We start from the raw sequence: 19806 nt of genomic DNA, 5'->3' as shown, positions 1-19806 counted from the left end.
GTCTTGGCATTTGCCAACCAATCTCACACTATCTTTTTAGGTAGCTGAAGAACACTCACAGAACTTAAACAAATAAACTGCTTTCTGGGGGAAATCCTTCTGACTACTGCCAAGAGAATTTTCTGTCTAAGAATCCCATTTCTACTGACGGTCAGCTGTTGTGTGATGCTGCCATGCAATATGCAGCATGTTAGCATGATGGTGAAAAGGAATTTCTGTTTTCTGTCACCTGTGTGGATGCTGTGGGACACCTGAACTCAAGCTGTGAAGCTCTCCTGGAATTGTGACATGTTTAATGATGATTTGGCCATTTTATTGAGAGACCATGTCTGGTTCTTTTTTGGAACGGAACAGGCAGGCAGGTGAGAGATCAGTCATAACCCCAGAAACTCCCCATGACTCTAAGAACTATCAGTTACCAGAATTACTGCAATAGGCAGCCCAGCCTTGGCCTGGCAGCCCTGCAGCTCTCCACGTGTGCTGCCAACCCAGGTGCTACTGAAGGAGGAGGGAGGCATTTCAAACAGTGCAAGCTGCTGCAGCAAATTAAGATTCCCATTTTCCCTCTCTTCCATTACTGAATGAGTGTCTCAGTGTCACATCAATAAACCCATCAGCAGTTCTGCAATTGCAAGGTCACTGGTCTCCTTTAAGTAATGATTGCGAGGAGCCACTCCTGACCTGTGCAATAATCACTATTTGTTTGCACAGGAGGCTACCCTAAATTTCTATCTGCAGGGATCATCTGGGAGCACTGTGGGCCTTGATTTCCTGCCTGGGGAATAGAAACTTCTTTTAAAATAGTTTTGAGGAAGGAGTCTGTGTGACTGTGGCTGGAACAACCTCAAGCTACAACCGCATTTCACCAACCAGGAGATTCCTTCCCAATCTTCATTTAGCACCCCTGTAGTTTCTGGTTTCCAAAAGACACCCGAGTTTCCTTTGCAAACAGAGAGAGTTTGTGCCTTTCCAGTGGCACAAACTGGAACAGTGAAAGCCCAGTGGAAGCCAGACACAAGAAGAATCACTCACCATCTTGGTGGTTACCTGAATCGGCCGGGGACTTGCTGCGGCGCATGGGCGCGGGGCTCTTGGCCGAGCTCTTCTGAGGGGTGGGGGAGGATTTGCTGCCCGTGGCACCTGCTGGGCTCCCCTTCATCACCCGGCACTCTGGGGAAACACAGACCCACCTGGTTATGGCCCTGCTGCTCCCTGCTGTGAAACAGCCACGGCAGCTCAGTGCCTGGTCCCCAGAGAGATGCAGGAAACACCGAGGGCAAGGGAAAAGCTGATACCATCCCTTGTTCTCCAGGGCTGAAAGGAGACTCTTCAAGGGCAGGGCAAAGAGAACAGCTCTGTCACCCTGATTCTTAAGATTTTCTAAAGCCTTCTGAGTTCACATTCTGTTAGAAAACCTTCCCACACAATTTCTATAAACAACATATTGTTTTGCATTTCTTCATGGGGGTGGAGAAACTTGATGTACTGGTGGTTTGTCCAATGTCTTTGGAGAGGTGGCCCATTCACTCTCCAATCCATTGTCACCTTTGGAAAAGTTGGGGTCAGAGAATAAACCTTCTTCTTTACCTTGCAAATAGCAGTGGCTCACGTTGTGCTTCCACGTGTCCTGTAGTGACACAGCTCTGCTCCTCTAGAGGAGGTGCTGAGACTCTGTGAGTGTCAGGCTGGCTCCTACCTGTGTCCTACCTAACATTTTCTGCCCTTCCCCTTCCCTGGGCTCTCATGAGCAAAATGAAAACGTGCTCTGACTAAGGGAACACTCGGGCCAAGAAAATCCAGTTAATTTGCTGTCACCCTTCCATGAAGACCCAGTACCAGGAATGGTGAGTGCCCTTTCTGCAGGTGCAGAAAGCCAGCAAACAGCTTATGGTGTGCTGTAAATAAAGTCTCCAAGTGGCAGATGGGGCAGCTGCCCCAGGAGGCTTTCACCCAGCTGGAACCAGCCTCTCCTGCCCTCAACAAGCTGCAACTTTTCAGATGCACAAAGCAAAGGAGACAAAATGGTTTTACAAAGCACATCCTCTGTCCTGGCCACTCGACCCTTTCAGCAAGGTTTGTATAAACAAGCCCAGCAGATTTATGTACTGGAAGATGTGAACAGATGAGGACCCCTGTTGTGCTTTCCTAAAAAATAAATAGGCCAGGAAGAGTGGAAAATGTAAACATGATCTACAGAGTCCTGCAGAGGGGAAGTGAAATGCTAACAAACCTCCACGTGTCCAGGATTTCAGGCATGCCTGATCTTCAGAACCAGGCTTTATTTACATTGAGAGCTAACAGAAAAGGAACTTTCCACCCCTCAAGTTATTAACTTAACCCAGTTAAAAAGAAGGCAATAAAAAAGGGATTTCCTTTTTGTCAAATGTTAGCTGGTTCCACCTCATCTTCTCCAACAGCTTGTCTTCACCAAGATGTGAAAAATGTGTCTTTTTACAGATGTGAATTACATGTTCCACAGGCAGGCAGTTTTTTATGGAAAGTTCAGCTCAGCCCCACATGCTCCACACTGGGGACCCCCTGGAATGGAGCCCCCAAAAGAATTAAGGCAGCACAGAGCAGATAAATAATTGGTCAACCAAAAGCAAACTGTCTGACCTAAATGTATGTGTTATTTAATTATATATCAGTGTATCTACGAAAATGTAATTGCCTTAAATTTTCCCCCAGGCTTTCCTCATTCTCAGCCAGCCAAGGCTCCACCTCTGCTCCTTCCGGATGGTTTGAGAAAGAGTTTTGCTGTTGGGCCATGCAGCAAAAGAATGTCAGGAGAGGAGGCCTTGTGCTCCAGGGATGCTGCATGGCAAGAATTAAACCTACAGTCAGCTTATTTTCTCTCCTGCTAAATTAATTTTGGAAATTGTAAATCAGAGGTAGAAAAAGTTGTGGGGTTTTGTCCTTCAAAAATACTTGAATTCTCACAGATAATGTCACAGAAAGGCTTGTAGAGGTCCAGCCCCAATATAGCCCCATTTTTTTATACATGAAGAGCAGTTCTGATCTTGTGGGGGGACTCAAAGGGTGTCAGGCAGCTGTGTTTAGTCACCTGAATTACTTACCAAAAAAACCCCAAAATTGAAAAGTAAAAATACTTCATATTAGGTCTTTGCAAGAGCTTCCAAATTTATGTTCTTCCCAAGGGAGTAATTCCTTGGAAGGAAACCTGGCTTTTTATTTTCCAGCACAGAAAGGCTGACTGAGGAATTCCTCCAGCTCAGCCCTTGGCAAGTGTCAGCACACCAGAGGCAATCCCTGAGCTTTTGCAGGAGGTGGAAACCTGGCTGTGCTGAGGTTGGTGTGAAAAGGCCTCTAAAATGTCACCAAAATGTGACATTTCCATCATGCTGAAACCAGTGGGTACAAAAGGGACAGAGCAATGTCATCTGGAAGGTGCTCAGCAGCAGAATTAGAGGGTGGAAGCTGTGGTGGGCAGCCAGGAGGAAAAAGATGACATAATCCTCTCTTGTGCTGTTTCTCTTTTTGTTTCCTGACGTCCTGCCAGAGTGAACATAATAACCAGCAATCCTGGTGTGTGTCATCCAAACAGGCAAGAGGAATTTGCCCATGACAGAGGAGATTTTATTAAGTGACACTCATCTGCAAAACCTCAGGATTTACAGCTCTCCTGGCAGCATCTGCCTGGGAACGAGGAAGGGTGGTGGGTGTGCAGGGGGAAGCCTGCTGAGGCTCCCTGAGAGCTGCCAGGCTCCCCTAAACACCTCTGGAGCAGCTCACTGCCTTCCCAGCAGCAACTCGGCTGCTTCCTGCCAGAGAAAGCCAAGCTGCAGAAGTGAGCAGTGCCCACAAGAGCTGGGTTTTCCATCCAGTTGTTCTGCCAGGACTGCATCCAAGCTGTTTTCCAGCCTGGAGCTCCCTGTGGAGCTGACTCAAGTGCTGAGTGGTGAAAAACAACGTGAAGCTCAGCTTACAGATCACTTCCCCAGCCTGACACAGGCTTAATTCTCTGCCTGCAAAGTCTCAGCTGAACCTTGGAAACTTCCTTTGAGTTATCCCAAGACCATCAAATGGGTTCATCTGGAGTACACAGGTCAGAAGGACCAGCACTAAAATAAAATCAGGCTTGCAAAGGAGTAATAAAAAACTCCGTGTTTGGAGATTAGAGGCTGCTTGGCTTCCTGGCATCCAGCAAAAATCCTCTTTGGTCCTCAAACCTGAGCCAGTTTGCAGCACACAGGACAGGATGGGCCTTGTCTTCCTTACACAGCACACCTAGAGCTTTGGGAAGTGTGCCTAGATGGTTGGAGACCACATTTTTTTAGTTTAAATGGTTAAAATGACATCAATTTCCTCTTGCTGCACTCACTGGCACCTGCAGACAGGTGGATACAGTTGCCAGGTGGGGTGGGTGGTAAGTCCTACAAGCAAGCCCTGTATATTCTGTAAAATCAAAGATTTCATGGCGTAATTGATCACAGAGACTCACATTATTACAGACTTCTGCTGGCAATGGTGACAAGGAAAAATAACAGTGCTGTCCCAGTCATGCCCCCAAAAAGGGAATTATTGCTCTGCTTTTTGAATCAGCTGAAGTAAGCAGTGGAAATGTGATCTTTTTTTTCAACTTGTTGCTTGCTTCCATTTTTAATATGCATGTGTCTACATAAGGATGATTAGTTCTCAAGAAAAATGCATCTATCTGAATGTGATTGGAGAAAATTGAAAGTATAAACACTCCCAGATTTTGCACTAAATGTCAAAATGCTGCAGGAATTAATTTATTCTGAATATACCTCAGTCAGTAGTTGCCCGATTATAGTACTGCTGACTGGATAAGTATCCCAAAAGGACGTAAAATTCCATGTAGTGGGTCTTAAAAGCCAGAAGAGAAGCATGCAGCATGGTGATCAGATAGGAAATGGGGATGCAATGCAGCAAGAGCGCAGTGTGAGTTTGATGTTACCGCTCTCATCCAGGGAAAAGTCGTCCTGTGCGTAGCGGAACTTTTCTGGGCCACAGGCGATGAACACATCGTCATCCCCGAAGAAATCGTGCAGACAGGTCACCTGCAGAGAGAGCAGAGGTGTTCATGGCAGGGTCAACTGAGGGGCTCAGCTTTGCTGAAGCAGAAAGGGGCTCTGCCTCCCTGCCTCCCCCAGCCCAAGTGAACGTGCTCCTGCTTCCCCTAGGGCTGCTGCTCATCACACACTCCCCGGAGTCATTAAAAAAAAAAAACAAAAAAAAACCAAAAAACAGAGATCAAAACCCCAAACAAATCACTTGCAAGTTCTTGGAGGTTTGGCATTTCCCACCCAGCTGACAGGATATATCAGTCACCCGAAGGAATGGCACAGACACATCTAAAATAAGAGCAGAGGTGACCCCGTGCCACGCTGGCAGTGGCACCACTGCCTGTGCTAGGGGATGCCTTGGTACCCACAGAGCCTAAAACATCAAAGAATCACTGGGTATGAGCACAGATGTAGAGCTGTGACTCCTAAGCAATCCTGATGACAAATTTTAAAGGCAAAATGTTTATCTGTGCTATTGGGACAGACCCAAAGCCCAACAGGACAACATTCTCACCCCGGCACCATTTAAATCCAGATTTACTGCAAGTGTTGTGCCAGCCTCTGCCTCACTGAGTGCCTTGCTCCCCATTTTTGCCATCCTCAACAGGAGGAAGTTTTACCTTGCAGCACCTGGAGCTCCAAACTCTGCCTTTCATTGCAGCATCAAACAGAAACAAAGCACGAGATGTGGGAGCCCCTGATCCACAGATTTAATCAGAGAACTTGTACTTGGGAGTTTGGAAATGTGAAAATGCTTTCAGGTTGCTGAGAGAAAAATTTAAAATCCCGTCAGGCTGGGAGCTCCTCCCCATATCCAGCTGGCAGAGATCTGCAGATGATGGACTTGCTTTAACAGTTCCTGACAATATCCTGATATCCTGATATCTCAGGTATATCCTGAACAAATATTGTGTCAGGAGCAGCAAAAACGTTAATCTGCAATCACCCCAGCGTGGAACAGCTCCAGCAGAGCCAGCCTGGGGCACCCAGCAGAGCCCAGGGTGGCTTCCTAAAGCTCCCCTTTCCCAGAAACCATCCCAAGCAGCACAGGGTGTTTGGGAGGGAGGCTGAGAGCTGCTGCTGCTGACCAGGGTTTTCCCCTGCCTGGGCACTGGGAGGGACTGGGGAGAGCCCTGGAGAGAACCATGGGCAGCTCGCTGCAGGCAGAGCTGAACTTCAGCATCTACAGATCTCTTGGAGCTGGACTGTGAAAAGTTAATTTCAAGCTCTAATAAATCAACTCTAAAGAAGGCTTTTGGCTATCTTAATAATGCTCAGTATTTCACACTGGTTAGTATAATGTATAATTAAAGCACTGCCCGTGAGTGCCAGCACTGGTTACAATGCCAAACCTTAGTGAAAAGCCTGGTTTTCACATTGCCATCACTTTCAAAATGGAGCAGGCTGAAATCTGCTGTGGCTTTGATGATCAGAGTTAGAATTTTCTCTGCTAACTCCAGTGAATTCCTATTTCTGTTTGTCTAAAATTAGATTGAAAATAGCTAACTTCATCTATAGAGAATTCTCCCAAAGAAAAGATGACATTTCAAACCAGCACTTGGTATTACAGCCCTCCCCCTGAGGATGTGTGGCACTGGTTCATTTGCAAATAATTGGGTTTGGCTCAGCACACGAGTTCCCATCTGAATGCTAAGTACTACACTTGTGCCACTGAAAAGACCCGTGGGTTGCTCTGCTCCACTGTGCAGTTAAATTTGTGATCTAAACTTGGCTCAAAAGGCTTCAAAAATTTCCCAACCTTTTGCATGAAATCAGAAAGAACCCACAGATGCTTTTTGTCTGCTTTTGTTGTTTTCAGATCAGAAGTCCAAGTGTGGATTTTGTGCTCGACTGCCCACAACCACCCCAAGCAAAAAGAAAGTCCAGGCAATCAAGAAAATCTCCAGATCCAAGGGTCCAAATGCCATGGAGAAGTCCCAGCGTGTCCAAGGAACCTGAGTGCATTTCAGAGATCCTTGCAATTCACTTTTCTGCACTGCTGTCCCTCCAGAGAGCAGTCATTATGTGTATTTTATGAACAGCTGGCTGAGCACTGGAGGCGGACAGAGAATTCCATAATTTACTTGCTGAGCTCCAAATATTCAGAAAACAATCACTTCTGTCTTTGCCTTATTTGTTCCTTTTTGGTTTCCTGTTGTAACTTCTACTACTAAGAGCTCACCACAACACAGTAGAAAGGACAACCAAAACCCAACCCCACTCTCCTTAAACAGTACAAAACATTGCAAAATTCAGGAAATAACTGGGCTCCTGCACTGTGGGGCCTCTAGCTCTTTAGCTTATGTTCACCACGTGTGTGGTATTTTCTATTTACCTTTTGTTTATTCAACCCCAGCCCTCGATCACTGCTCTGAGTCCCTGAACATGTCCCAGATGGGTTCCTGCCCACAGGATGTCACTGGAGTAAACTTCCTTTGGGAAAAAAAGTGACTTCTCTGCTGGATGTGAGAGCACCAGAGCCAGCTTGTCTGAGGGGTGCATGGAAAGAAGAATCCCACCAGGATAAATCCCTGGATTTGCTCATCCCTGAAGGACATGAAGCTGGGGCCATGCTGGGATAACTGGTTTGAGAGCCCATTAACCAGTGTGGAATGTTTAAAGGTTGTTCTTGACAGGCAAGGCCAAACCTCTACCTGCAGCAATGCTGTAAAGACTTTTAGTGACTCCCAAATAACATTATTGGACTTCTCTCCATTCCTCAGATGTCTTTTTTCTGATGTTTTCTCCATATAAATAAATAAATAAATAAATAAATAAATGTAGTAGGAGTCTCCCCTCAAGCAGTGTGGACTTTTTGAAACAATATTTTCTGCTTTTGCTTACTCTATCACTCTAATTATATCCAATAATTCCCCTGGAAAACCATGAAAAAAACCCAAAAAACCAAACAAACCCTGAAAGAAGGATCATAGCAACAAAAAATTTACCCCAGACAATAACCTGAAAATATTTTTTTTAAATGCTCTGTTTTGCTTTAAGTTATAAATTTATTAAAGCACAAGACAAAACCCAATAGCAGCCAGATAGTGCAAGGAGCAATGCTGCCACTTGAAAATGGTGATTTTGTTGGTGGCTGTTGTCATGCACCCTCAGCAATGACACCAGGAACCAGCAAAACAGGAAGAATTTGTCTTTCTGCTGTTTTCAGTCCACGAGCATTTTTCATCTATAACAAAATTTAAACTATGTTTATAGCTACAGTAGACAAGATAAATAGCATTGATTTCCAAGCATGCCTTTGTTTAAGGGAGGATAATATTGAATTTGAAATTCAGGATTGAAAGGACAATATTGACTTGGGAAAGGATCATACTGCGTGAATGTTTACTCTCCAATTCCTGTAGCTTAAGCAATTCCAAGGAAGGAAATCATATCTTCACACCCCAGTCGATGAGGCACAAATTTATTTCTTACAAAGTCATTATTTCTGATAGATCTGATGGTAGCATTTTTCTTTGAGCCAAAGTCTGACCTTTAAAAGCCCTTATAATATATATTGTGGAAGAAATAGAAGGTTGTAGAGATTAGTTTGAAATTCCTTAGGTTTTGTTTGTTAAATTAAATCCCTCTCTGCTTATATGAGAAGAAGCTTCCCTGAGAGGACAGCCTGGCTGGGATTGCTGCAGTGACACTCCATCCGTGGCTGCTGCAGCAATTTTAATTGCAGAGAGGAAAAACTGCAGCCTTGTGAGAGCTGCTGAGCCCCTGCCTCATTTTAATACAGCACGTGTAGAACTAAGCATTTTTCAGGATTTTGACAGAATGGAGCTGGCCTCACACACATCCCTGGATGTGAGCTCCCAGTTTGCTGAAATGCTGTGCTGGCACAGGCAGAAATTCTGAGTTCCCCTGGAAAAGCAGCAGTAAAACCACAGGACCTGCAGTGGCACTGCCTGTTCCCAGCCTCCTCCAGGAGGCAGCAGCACTACTTAGACATGGTAATTTATTAATAAATAAAGCAATTAAAAAGAATTAGAAATAAAAAGTTTGCAGACCTCAGCCTTAGCCTGAATCACCCAGCAGTGCAGGGCCTGGGGTGCTTTGAAGGGTTGGGATTTTCCAGCTCCTTTTGCCCCTCTCAGCCCCTGGCTGTCCCTCACAGGGACGGACACTGTCCCTCACTGTCCCTCTGTCACTGCAGGACAAACGTGGGCACAGCAGTGACAGAGGGTGAACTGAACTGCCCTTTCACCCTTCAGAGAAGTGTCCTTTTCAGTCAGAAAATGTTCTTATTTTCAGCTCTCTCCCCTCAGTCACAACGATTTTGTAAACCATTCTCTCTGCAATCTCCCATTTAGGAATTTAGGCAGCAGAACAGTGATAAGCACATAAGTAGCTTCAAAGTGCCTAAGTTTCTCCACTTGCTTTCTATAAATCAGCACAGTTCTTCAGCTTGTAGGCTTCCAGAGGTCAGAAGAGGGGGGAAACTGTCTGCAGAAAAATGCAAAAAAGGGCCAGAAAGACCACAGAACACAACTGCATGCCATACACACGTACAGCCTGTAAGAGCAGAGCTGAATTAAGACTCACTCTTCTTTTCTAGGCTGCTTTGATAAGTGCTGTAAAATTGAACATGTCCAATCATCAGAAAAATAAAATTCATGTGCTTTAGATGCCTGCTCCTATCCTTTCCCTCTCAACACTAAACTGAGCAAGTCAGACCAGCAGCCAGACAGGCAGCAAGAGTTAACTGAGCTGAAAATGTCACTAAAACCTCTTTAAACTCTGTTTTAACTCACAGCAGCAAGCTCAGGGGTTATTTACACCCCATCAGCTGTACTCCAGGTCAGGTTGGCAGTGGCCTGTTTGTTCCAGGTCTGAGGAACCAAAGTCCTAAACCACAAAGAAAATTGTGCTTTATGATGTGTCACTGGGGTGTCTGCACTCAGCAAAGCCCAGCACAGAAACCAAACTCAGATTGACCCACAGAAGGATTCAGAAGGGGTATGGGAATTGATGATCATGGGCAGTAAGCCCTTCACCACACACCCACAAAGAAAAATATTTCAGAAGACTGAAGGGTTAAGGCAATGCAATGGAAAATAAAGATGTTGGTATTGGAATGCACAGCACTTAATACATTTTTCTTTTTAACAGTCTGAGGACTGCAAGCCCAAAGCAGACACTGAATTGATTTACATTTTATTAGATTCTGGTTTCCTGCATTTAAAAATAAGAGATGTTTGGATTCAATTATTTCTTTAAAGTATGCACACACCCACTCAATAGATTCCACATTTGCATTCACAGAAAGAGAATTACGTATCCTCTTTCCTGAAAAAAATACTGCTTAAAATTGATAGGCAATAAGAAGAGGAGCAGGAAAACCACAAATATGAACATTCCAAAGTGGACTCGGAGCACTCCTGCATGCCCAGCCCGTGCCACACAAATATTTTACTTTGGGGAGCCCTTTTCTGAGCTGCCCAGCAGTGAGGGAAGGGGCTCTGTCACCTGTCCTTCCATCTCTGCCCCCTGGGCCACCAAATGTCCTCGTGGAGACCTGGCCAGACCGTGGCCACGCTGTCCCTCTCCTGTGGAGCACCATGAGGGGCAGGAAAAGTCACCTCGGCCATCTGGGTTTCTCTGTGACCTCTCAATAGAAACACAGAGATTTTTCCATTCCTTCATGCATTATTCAGAGATCTCAATTTGTTCTTGAGTTCACAGAGACCATTCAGCCCCTACCTACACAGCTTGATTGAAACAATCAAACTCCACTCTCCTGTAGAGGCTTTTTCCTTCCTTTCTCACCTACAAAAGAGAAAGTTCTGGGCCACTCAAGATGATCAAATGTTTTCTTTGATGTCAGAAAGAATCTCTACACCTTTTTGTTGCTGAAAAATGCAGATCCTCTTAATGAGGCTGCATAACTCCAGCAGGTTGATCATGAGTGCTTACACCCACTTTGTGAGGCAGCTGAACCAGAGCAGGGGCACCAGCTCCTGACCAATGTGCATTATTTCTAGGATAAGCATTTGTGATGTTTATTTAAGTGGAATAAGAAATATTCATGCATGTATGTCCACAGCAGCTTGTAAGACTTCATGCATGAAGAAATGCAGCTCTCAAGGGGCTGCAGCACACAGTGCCTGTTTATTTAAGTACTGGAAATGGGTAAGTTTGAAACAGAATGGAACAAAAAGCAGGAGGGAGGGAGGTCAATAGCCAAGCTACCCAGTAGGAATGTTAAAGCTGAATTTTAATATCTCTGATGAATTAGTGGTGCTTCCAAACTGTGTGAAATCAAATTAGCCTCTGGGAGAAAGGTTAGTTTGTTATCCCCATTCCCTATACATATGGAGGAGATTGTGAAACAGATATTCAGGCTGTTGATTCTTTTTAAGCAGAAGAAAGACTTGCTCTTGCATTCATGAGGGTATTATGCCGAGGATAAACGTGCTGTGAAGTTTGGGGGAACAAAGAGCACAGCCATGCAAAGCAATATACAAAACATTACCATTTCTCCATTGGAAAACCATAAAATAAGGGATTCTGGGTGACAGATTGACTTTGAAAGGAGAGATTGCCAGCACAAATAGCCCCAGAACAGGTAGCACATAGGAATTCAGAAAACTGCATCCTAATCAGCATCCCCACATCCCTCTGGAGACGAAGCTGCAGTTTTGGATGACAGAAGAGCAGCAGAGACTTTGGAAGTAGCACAAGTACATGGCCAAGGTCAAACAAGATTAATAGAAATGGGAGTGTTGGAAGTAAGGACACAGGGAGCCAGTAAAGGTGAGGCTGGAATATCCATTAGTGGGATTTCCAACTCCAAAAATCCCTAAAATCTACAGCTATTGCTGATCCTGTTGTGCAGTTTCACAGAAGGGAAAGGCTTTGGGTCTCGAATGAGGCACTGACAGTGATGAGGAGATCTTGGGAAATAGATCCTCACCTGCTTGCAGCACAAACCCAACCTCCGTGCCAGGATGGAGTGGTTTGGATAAAACTGATGCATCCCTGCATTTCCATCTCCAGGAGTGAACCCACTGTCTTTCAGCCCACCCTTTCTTCCAGCTGCTGCCCATGGGAGGACAGGGCAGCATCCCAGCACCAATCAAGGTCTGGGGAAATGGAAATTACACAAAATAGCTGAATTTGTTCCTATATCCTCTGTGATGTGGTGTAAAGAGACACGACAGAAAATTCTGTCTTCAGTAGCCGCCCAGAGTGACAAAGAAAATGGCATTGACTACGATTTCATTTCCCTGGAACACGTGGATGTTTTTTACTCACTGAGGCAGCCTCTCTGAGAAATGGGGTTATGTGAGGTTGTCCCACGTCCTGCTGGCATCAGTAACTCCCTTCCAAACAGATGCTGGGGAGAAATGGAGTCAGACTTGCTGTTTTGATCAGGGCATCAGGAGAGTTCGGGGACATTTCAGTTCAAGTCAGGCTCCAGCACTCCTCTGGAGGAGCAAATTCTGCACTGGCTGTGTCTCTCCTGGCCCAGCAGCACACTGACACGCTTCCTAAGGGACACCCTCGTCCTCCCTGGCACTTGTATGGACAGAATATGTTGGTTAGGATTGAGGAAGTCACAAAAGCCCCACAAATCTCACTCTAAAAGACACTGCAGCCTGGCCTCGTTTGGCCTGCATCACCTTCTTTTCAAGAGTGGCAATAAAAAATAAAAAACCAAACAAAACTAAACAAACAAAAACCAAACAAGCAAAAAAAAAAAACCACAACAAAACACAGTAAATCAAGAAAGCAACAGGATAAATGCTTTCCCTCCATCTTATTTGGCACTTGTAGTAGAGAGAATATGTTGGTTAGGATTTAGTAAGTCAGAAAAGCCCCACAAATCTCACTCTAAAAGACACAGCAGCCTGGCCTCATTTGGCCTGCATCACCTTTTCAGGAGTGGCAATAAAAAAAATTTAAAAAAAACCACCACCAACAACAACAAAAAAAACCAAACCAAAAAAACAAACAAACAAAAAAAAAACCCCAAAAAACCCAAACCAACCAAACAAACAAAAAACCCACAGTAAATCAAGACAGCAACAGGATAAATGCTTTCCTTCCATCTTATTTGGCACTTTGGCAAATGTTTTTGGACTCCCCTGTGCCCTGCTGGGTTTCCCAGCCCAGGGCAGACACAGGTACAGGGTGTGTGCCCCAATCCTTTGTGGGCACAGGTACAGGGCTTGTCCCTCTGTTTTGTACATCTCTAAAATCCTGCACACGTCCCCATCGAGGGACATGATAAGGAGTTGATATTTTTACTTGCTGCTATCAACCTTCATGGAAAAAAGACAGCAGTGTGAAGTATTCAACCTCCAAGTAGCTTTTCCTTACACATCTCCAAACCTGGTGAGGGACAGATGTCACATCCTCCAGCAGTATAAATTCATTTACAGCCTATGGATCCAAGTCAGCCAAATTCTTGAATTACATTGGAAGATGCAACTGGTCTGTGTCTAATTAACACTGGTTTTCATTTCATCTCACTCAAAGCATCAGTGCTGCTGCTCGATTCCTTAAATATTCTGTAAAGGCTCCTAGAGGCATTTTGACTCGTTAAATTTCAATGTTTGCCAGGATCTTTATCACACTGTAATTCTGGAGATTAATGGGAATTAAAAATGGCAGCCTTTAAAAATTAAATTGTAAGAGATGCTACATGAAATCTAAAGGAAAGTAACAATTGTTATCAAGCTGTTCTTCCAGGGAGCTAAATTTTCTTCCTTAATTATAATTCTGAACCTGTTCTTTGTGTTTTGGGAGATATCCTGAATTTACAGTGAGTGCATGTCCCCTCCCTATCAGAAGAGTTTTGTTTTCACCCTAATTTCTGTTAATCTTTGAATAAAGCTATTATTTTTTTTTTCTAATTAACAGTTCTTTTCAACTCAGCTGACAGCAAACAAAGTAGTTGAAAAATGCAGCTTTATGTCCTGAACTAAACCATATTAGGGTAGAAATTAACAGTGGGAGGCAGGCTGGGAGATAAAAATACTTTGTATAGCACATGTTGAGAGGCTGCTGAAATGGATGTCCCAAAGCCTTTCACATGAAAATACCTATTTTTGCCTTTTTTTGCAAAGAATTTCATCCCTTCCACGTCTGCAGAACCAGTGACAGGTTCTAGCTCAGTGTGCAGCAACGTTAATGGAATAATTGATGCAGGAATAGTGAAATAGATGATGTGTAAAATGGCAGGCTGCATAATTGTCTGGAGCGAGTTCAAGTATTTCTGCAGTGAAAAATTGTCCTGTTTTACACTCCCATCACGTCTCCTCGCTGCTGCGTGGCAAGCAAATTTCATTTGGAGATGATCCCAAGATGCAGTTGATTTACTGGCGGGATTCCAGGAGGCAGGAGGTTAAAACCTCCCTACCCCAACTAAACAGCACCTGGGAGAGGCATTACAGGGCTCACACTGGTCTGGGGAGCAGCACTCAAATTACAGCTCGGTCATAAACACAGAGCACATCAGGCTGGATCTGTGCCACTGAGCAGTGGCAGCAGAGCACCTGATTAGAGAAACAAAAATACAGCTTTGTAATATTTGACCTTTCTTTTTGCAATATAAAATATTATGTGATGGAAGAAGGAGGAATAGAAAGAACACGAGTTTCTTAAATTATGATGCAATTAATTTCTGCTCCTGTGAAACATGCAAGAATCATTACATTTGCATGGCATTTCTCATCAAATCAGTTGTAGACTACTGAAGCAATTAGAAACTAATTGCTGTGATATTCCCTCAAGAGATATAGGATGGAAACAGGAGGTGGCAAGAGACTTACAAGCAGAAGTGGATCTGTTTCTTTGCCAATCTCTAGGAAACAGCACATTCCAGCTCTGGAATGGTGCAGAGGTGGCTGCAGGGCTCCCAGATCAGCCTGCTGCAGATGGCTGCACTCACTGACATTCCCTCTGTGCACTCTCTGGGATAATTGGGTGTTGCTTTGCTTGTTTGAACCACAGGAAGGATGCATCAGGATTTTTAACTCCTCTGCCCGCTGCTGCATGAATTCATCAGCTCTTCACCCATCCTTCACTCTGCAGCTCTTCCCAGCCCTCACCCCAGAGACTGAGTGTCATTGCCAGGATGAAAGGATCCCTTCTGCTGGTGTGCAGGACGCCAGCCTGGCACCTGCCATGCAGTGCCACAGGAACGGGCTGAGCTGGTCATCCCCAGCACTCTGGTGTGAGGCAGGAATGAACACAGGGAGCACCTCACAGTGGTCTTCACCTTTCCACGGGTGAGATATTTTAGCTTCTTTCCTCCCCTGTCAGAACTCAAAATGTCCCTCAGACATTTTTGGATGTTCCAGGCCCTGGTCAGAAGCATTTGAGACCCTGGCAGGCAGCTGGAAACAGCTGTGATTTTGGGTTTGAGCCATGGAATGATTTACCAACCTTGCAGGAAGAACAAGAAGTCACAGAAGTTTAGCTATTACAGTAGAATTACTCAAAAGTAGAGGGAAGAATTTTTTAGTATTGTACAGGGGGGTTTTGGCACCTGTACAGGGGGGTTTTTACTTTGTACATGGGGGTCAGAGGTTTTAAGATGGAGGAATGTAGGCCGGTCCCGTTCCTCCTCTTCCTTCTTCCTTACCTCCATGCTCTTGGTGTTGTTGGCACTCCCAGATTGGTTTAGAGTAGAAAAGCACCATTTAATATTGGCAATAGGCATTGGGGAAAAACTGTAACCATGTAACACGTAATGTACCATATAAAAGATAGAAAAGCACCATTTAATATAGGTAATAGGCATTGGGGAAAACTGTAACCATGTAACACGTAATGTACCATATAAAAGATAGAAAATCCCCATTTAATATAGGTAATAGGCATTGGGAAAACTGTAACCATGTCACACGTAATGTGCCATATAAAAGACAGCAGCAGCCCTGGGCGGGGAGAGAAGAAGCAGTCGGGGTCAGAGAGGATGTCAGGGTGTGTGTGTGCCTCTGCCTGAGCTGTGAGCAAACCACAGCAGCCCCAGAAGAAAATCTTTTAGATAACTTGCAATAAACTGCCTTGAGACCCAACAACAGAGACTGCTGAGCCTTTCTTTGGAAGCTCGGGTTGGAGGAGAGACTTTTCCACCACAGGGAACCCCTGCACCAGGCCAGGGTTCCGACACTCCCCTGACCCTTCCTGCTGATCCTCACCCCTGTACAAAAGAGTTTCTTGTTCCTTGGCAGGTTTTGAGCCAGCTTCTGATCCCAGTTATGTGCCCACCAGCCCTGGGTCAAAGCATTCTGAGTCCTCTTTGTGACTGTGATCAGTAACTCTGCAACTACAGTTAAACAAAAGGATGTTAAATAACCCTTTGTTAGGTTCAGCAAAGCTGACACATTAAAAATACCCATTAAAAGTGCAGGTGTTTTGTTTGGTTGCCTTGTCATTGTGGGGGTTTGTTTGTTTGTTTGTTTGTTTGCTTGTTTGTTTGTTTCAGGGTTTAATTTTGTTGTGGATGCCAAGAAAGAAAAAAGGTTTTCTGTCTGCTCACGTTGTGAATGCTGCTCATACATCAACAGATATGTAGATATTGCATAGGGACTGAGGATGCAGGCATGAACAAGAATGACAATAGAAGGGCCAAAGCCACACTGACACAGGAGCCCCTTGGTGCAAATCCCCGGGAGAATTCCACGGAGCATCACTCGGGCTTTACTCCCTGATTAGACTGACAGCACTGCTGAAACTTTGTATTTTTAGTTTTTCCCCCTCAAATGTTTCACGGCCTCCCTTTGCTGCCTTCCCCTTTCATCTCAGAGCCAGATCATTTCTGACAGGTAATCCAGCAGCATCAGCCTCTCCCTCCCCTCAGTGCTGTGCTTTCACTTTGCTCCAGCACTCCTAAACATCCAGCACAGACAGCCAGGGCTGAGCTTTTTTCAGAAACACTGAGTGTCTGCAATTCCAGTTGGGCTCAAGAACTGCAGAAAAAAAACAGCATTTCTGAGGCTTGGGATAGCAGGGATATGTGCAGAGAGGTAATTGTAACAAAACCAGTGTTTGGCTTCCCTTGGTGTCTCTGAAGAAATCTTGTTCAGAGTATACATTTCCACCTGGAATATGGTGCTGGAGTTCACTAAAATGTCACTGTGCTAAAACAACTTTCTCTTATTTCCCCCTGTGTGCCCAAGCAGTGAAACATCTGTAACCAAATAAGGCAACACACGAGCATCCTTATAAAAGAATTAGGGACTCATGTCCTGACAATTAACATGCTGGTGCAGTCAATTCCTGGAACATCAACTCAGCCATGGTGCTTGCACACTACAGCAGCTTAACAAGCATTTTGCTTTTGCTGCCTTGAACTCAAGCATGCTGGAGTAATTTTAAAAACCTGACACTCTTCTCCCTTTGTAGTCCAGGCTAAATATTTTGTTTCTTTCCCCAAGAGAATACATAATCTACACTATTGTCTTGTTTTAGTTCCAAGGCAGTCTTTTTAGACAAAAGAAAAATACTGGCTGCCTAGAAAATCAGCCTTAGATAATGAATGGTACATTTTCTTTGCAGCTCCTTTTCACTTCTTTGTAACAGCAAGGCAAGTATTAAATTCACTTATCCAGCTGACTTATATTTCAGTTTTTACTGAGAACTCTGCTGTCCCTTTCCTCTGGTTATCTGATCTGGTCCTGTAGATGCACCCATTGTCCCTGGGTGTGCTTGATTAAGTCACAGTTTTATGCAGCAGGGCTCTGACCATGTGTGCAAACCAAACTCTCCTGGTTACTCAGTGAGATGCTGTTTTGCAGCCAGATCTCCTTCACTGGGAGCAAACCCAGACCATAGAAATAAATATACATTTATGTAAGGCCCATCAGGTGGTCACAGAACTAAACATTACACCACAATAACGTACTGACTCAAAACAAAAGAGTGCTATTCTGGCCACTGCATGTAAGATTTAGGCCAGTGAGTGGCAGAGAAAGTTCCCAGTCTTTTCCAGAACAGATTGTTTTCTTCTCTTCAGAATGCAAATGGAAATCTGGGAAGTCTTATCTTATGACCTGAGCCTTTGCCTTTGTAATGCCATTTAAAGAGCCCATTTAATCCCATTTCAACTCACATATATTGAATTAGAAATAAAGTCTCACTTTTGTAAGCTCTGCCACTGTGCTACAGTCATCCACTCCAATTCTGCATTAAAGGATATCTCTGAAGAGCCCTGGGGTGCTTTTATTCCATCCTTTGCAGCTCCCCTAATGCTGATGAGGGGTGTCCCAGAATTTGGGGGAAATTTGGGCTTACCCTGGTGAGCAACACACCCAGAGAACAACTCCGAGCCCTTGTCATGAGATGAAGGCTTGAGAGTTGCTCCTGGAGCTGTGTGTGGGGCAGAGCTGGAACAAGGTGAATCAGGTACTTTGAAACAAATAATGGGGTACAAACAGCAGCTGTGTCCCATCTGGTGGTGCCTTGGGTACACGTGAGAAATAGTGCCATTCAATGTAAAATTTCCTCCTACTAGATTGAATTTTGAATGTGCCGATGAGAACTGGGTTTTGGTTTGGTTTGTTTTGTTTTTTTTTATCAGCTTGTAGCATCACAGAAACACACAAGAAGAGGGATCCCATTTGAATTGTGCATATATTCATCATGCTGTAATTTCCCACTCGTGGCTACAGCCCCTAATGAGATGATGCTGCTCTCTTGTTTGTGCACACAGCCCAGCCTGCAGTTTGGGGGTTAATGAATGATGGCAAGTGAAAGCATGAAAATAAAATTAGCAATGCCCAGAGCAACCCACTTTATCAAACTCCCCAGTTTATAGGATTAGCAGTGGATTCTGTGCAAATCTCTGCTATGGGTATTACGGGCAATGTTTATGCCAATTAGCAGTAACAGTGCAGATTATTTGGGAAGAGCATTGACAGGAGTTAAAAACTCCCTCTACTTTCTAACTATGTTGTTGGGACCTTCATTTCAAGCATTCATCTCCACTTACAAGATTATTTTTACTCATCTCCCATGTGCTATTTGATTTCTTACACGTATCCACAGCATTGTTTCCCAAGGCAGTGAAGAAGGCTGGATTGTTCCTTTCCTGAGATAAATCTTGCACTCTTTCTCTCACGTTTTTGGGTTCAGGTCAGGCTGCCCTCAGCAGAGCCCCACGCGTGTTTTGTTCTGCACTGCTCTGCAGCAGATGTGATTCTGACCACACAGACCCCACTGGGGAAATTCTCTGCTGAATTCCAGAGGGATCAGACCCAAATCCCCATGGCAATCAAGGACCTGAGGGAAAGAATTCCAGAAATGGGTTGGTAGGTGCCACTTGAGCAGCAGCAGAGCTCAGCCTGTCTCCAGCAGAGGAACACTGCTGATGGAACACAGCTCCTAAAGCCTGCAGCATGTCCTGTGGGCATCAGGACAGAAAATCCACCTACAGATTTCATTGATAATCAGATTAGAAAAGGAAAACTTCATGGAAAGTGGACTTTTCCCATATACTACAAGTCATGGACAAGCCTGAAGCTGGTGCCATTCAAGATAAAACATCCCTTGGAAAGCCAAGTTTTTTTGGGGAGGACCATTTGTTCTGCTTCTCTACAACCAAGTTTTAATAAATTAATGAACTTCCAAGACAGCATCCTCTCATCTCTGCACAGTGGATTATTTGGAGCCCCGGGGGATGTGTGAGCTGGTCCCACTCTGAAAGGACAAAGATGCTGAGTTTGGTCTAATTCCACACACACACACATGCCACACATACACTAATGGGTTTTTGCTCTAAAACAGTTGATAATCTCCC

General features: G+C 44.6%; 1 protein-coding gene across 5 annotated transcripts in view; it reads right to left on the bottom strand.

The window, feature by feature from the left end:
* Positions 1-19806, bottom strand: part of DCX (doublecortin) — an 80449-nt gene that overhangs the window by 21125 nt on the left and 39518 nt on the right. For 3 of the 5 annotated variants that reach the window (XM_021525252.3, XM_021525253.3, XM_077786587.1), the window contains 2 exons: positions 4940-5042; positions 1048-1170 (listed from right to left, as the gene is read on the bottom strand). In XM_021525252.3, coding sequence (XP_021380927.1) covers positions 1048-1170; positions 4940-5042 — 226 coding nt within the window. Of the gene's footprint in view, positions 1-1032; positions 1171-4939; positions 5043-19806 lie in introns of all 5 variants that reach the window. The other 2 variants (XM_021525249.3, XM_021525251.3) reach the window with 1 other exon arrangement.

This window comes from Lonchura striata, chromosome 14 (genome assembly GCF_046129695.1).
Source record: "Lonchura striata isolate bLonStr1 chromosome 14, bLonStr1.mat, whole genome shotgun sequence".
Classification (NCBI taxonomy): domain Eukaryota; kingdom Metazoa; phylum Chordata; class Aves; order Passeriformes; family Estrildidae; genus Lonchura; species Lonchura striata.
The sequence above is the reverse complement of the archived record's forward strand: the minus strand, read 5'-3'. Positions and strand labels throughout refer to the sequence as shown.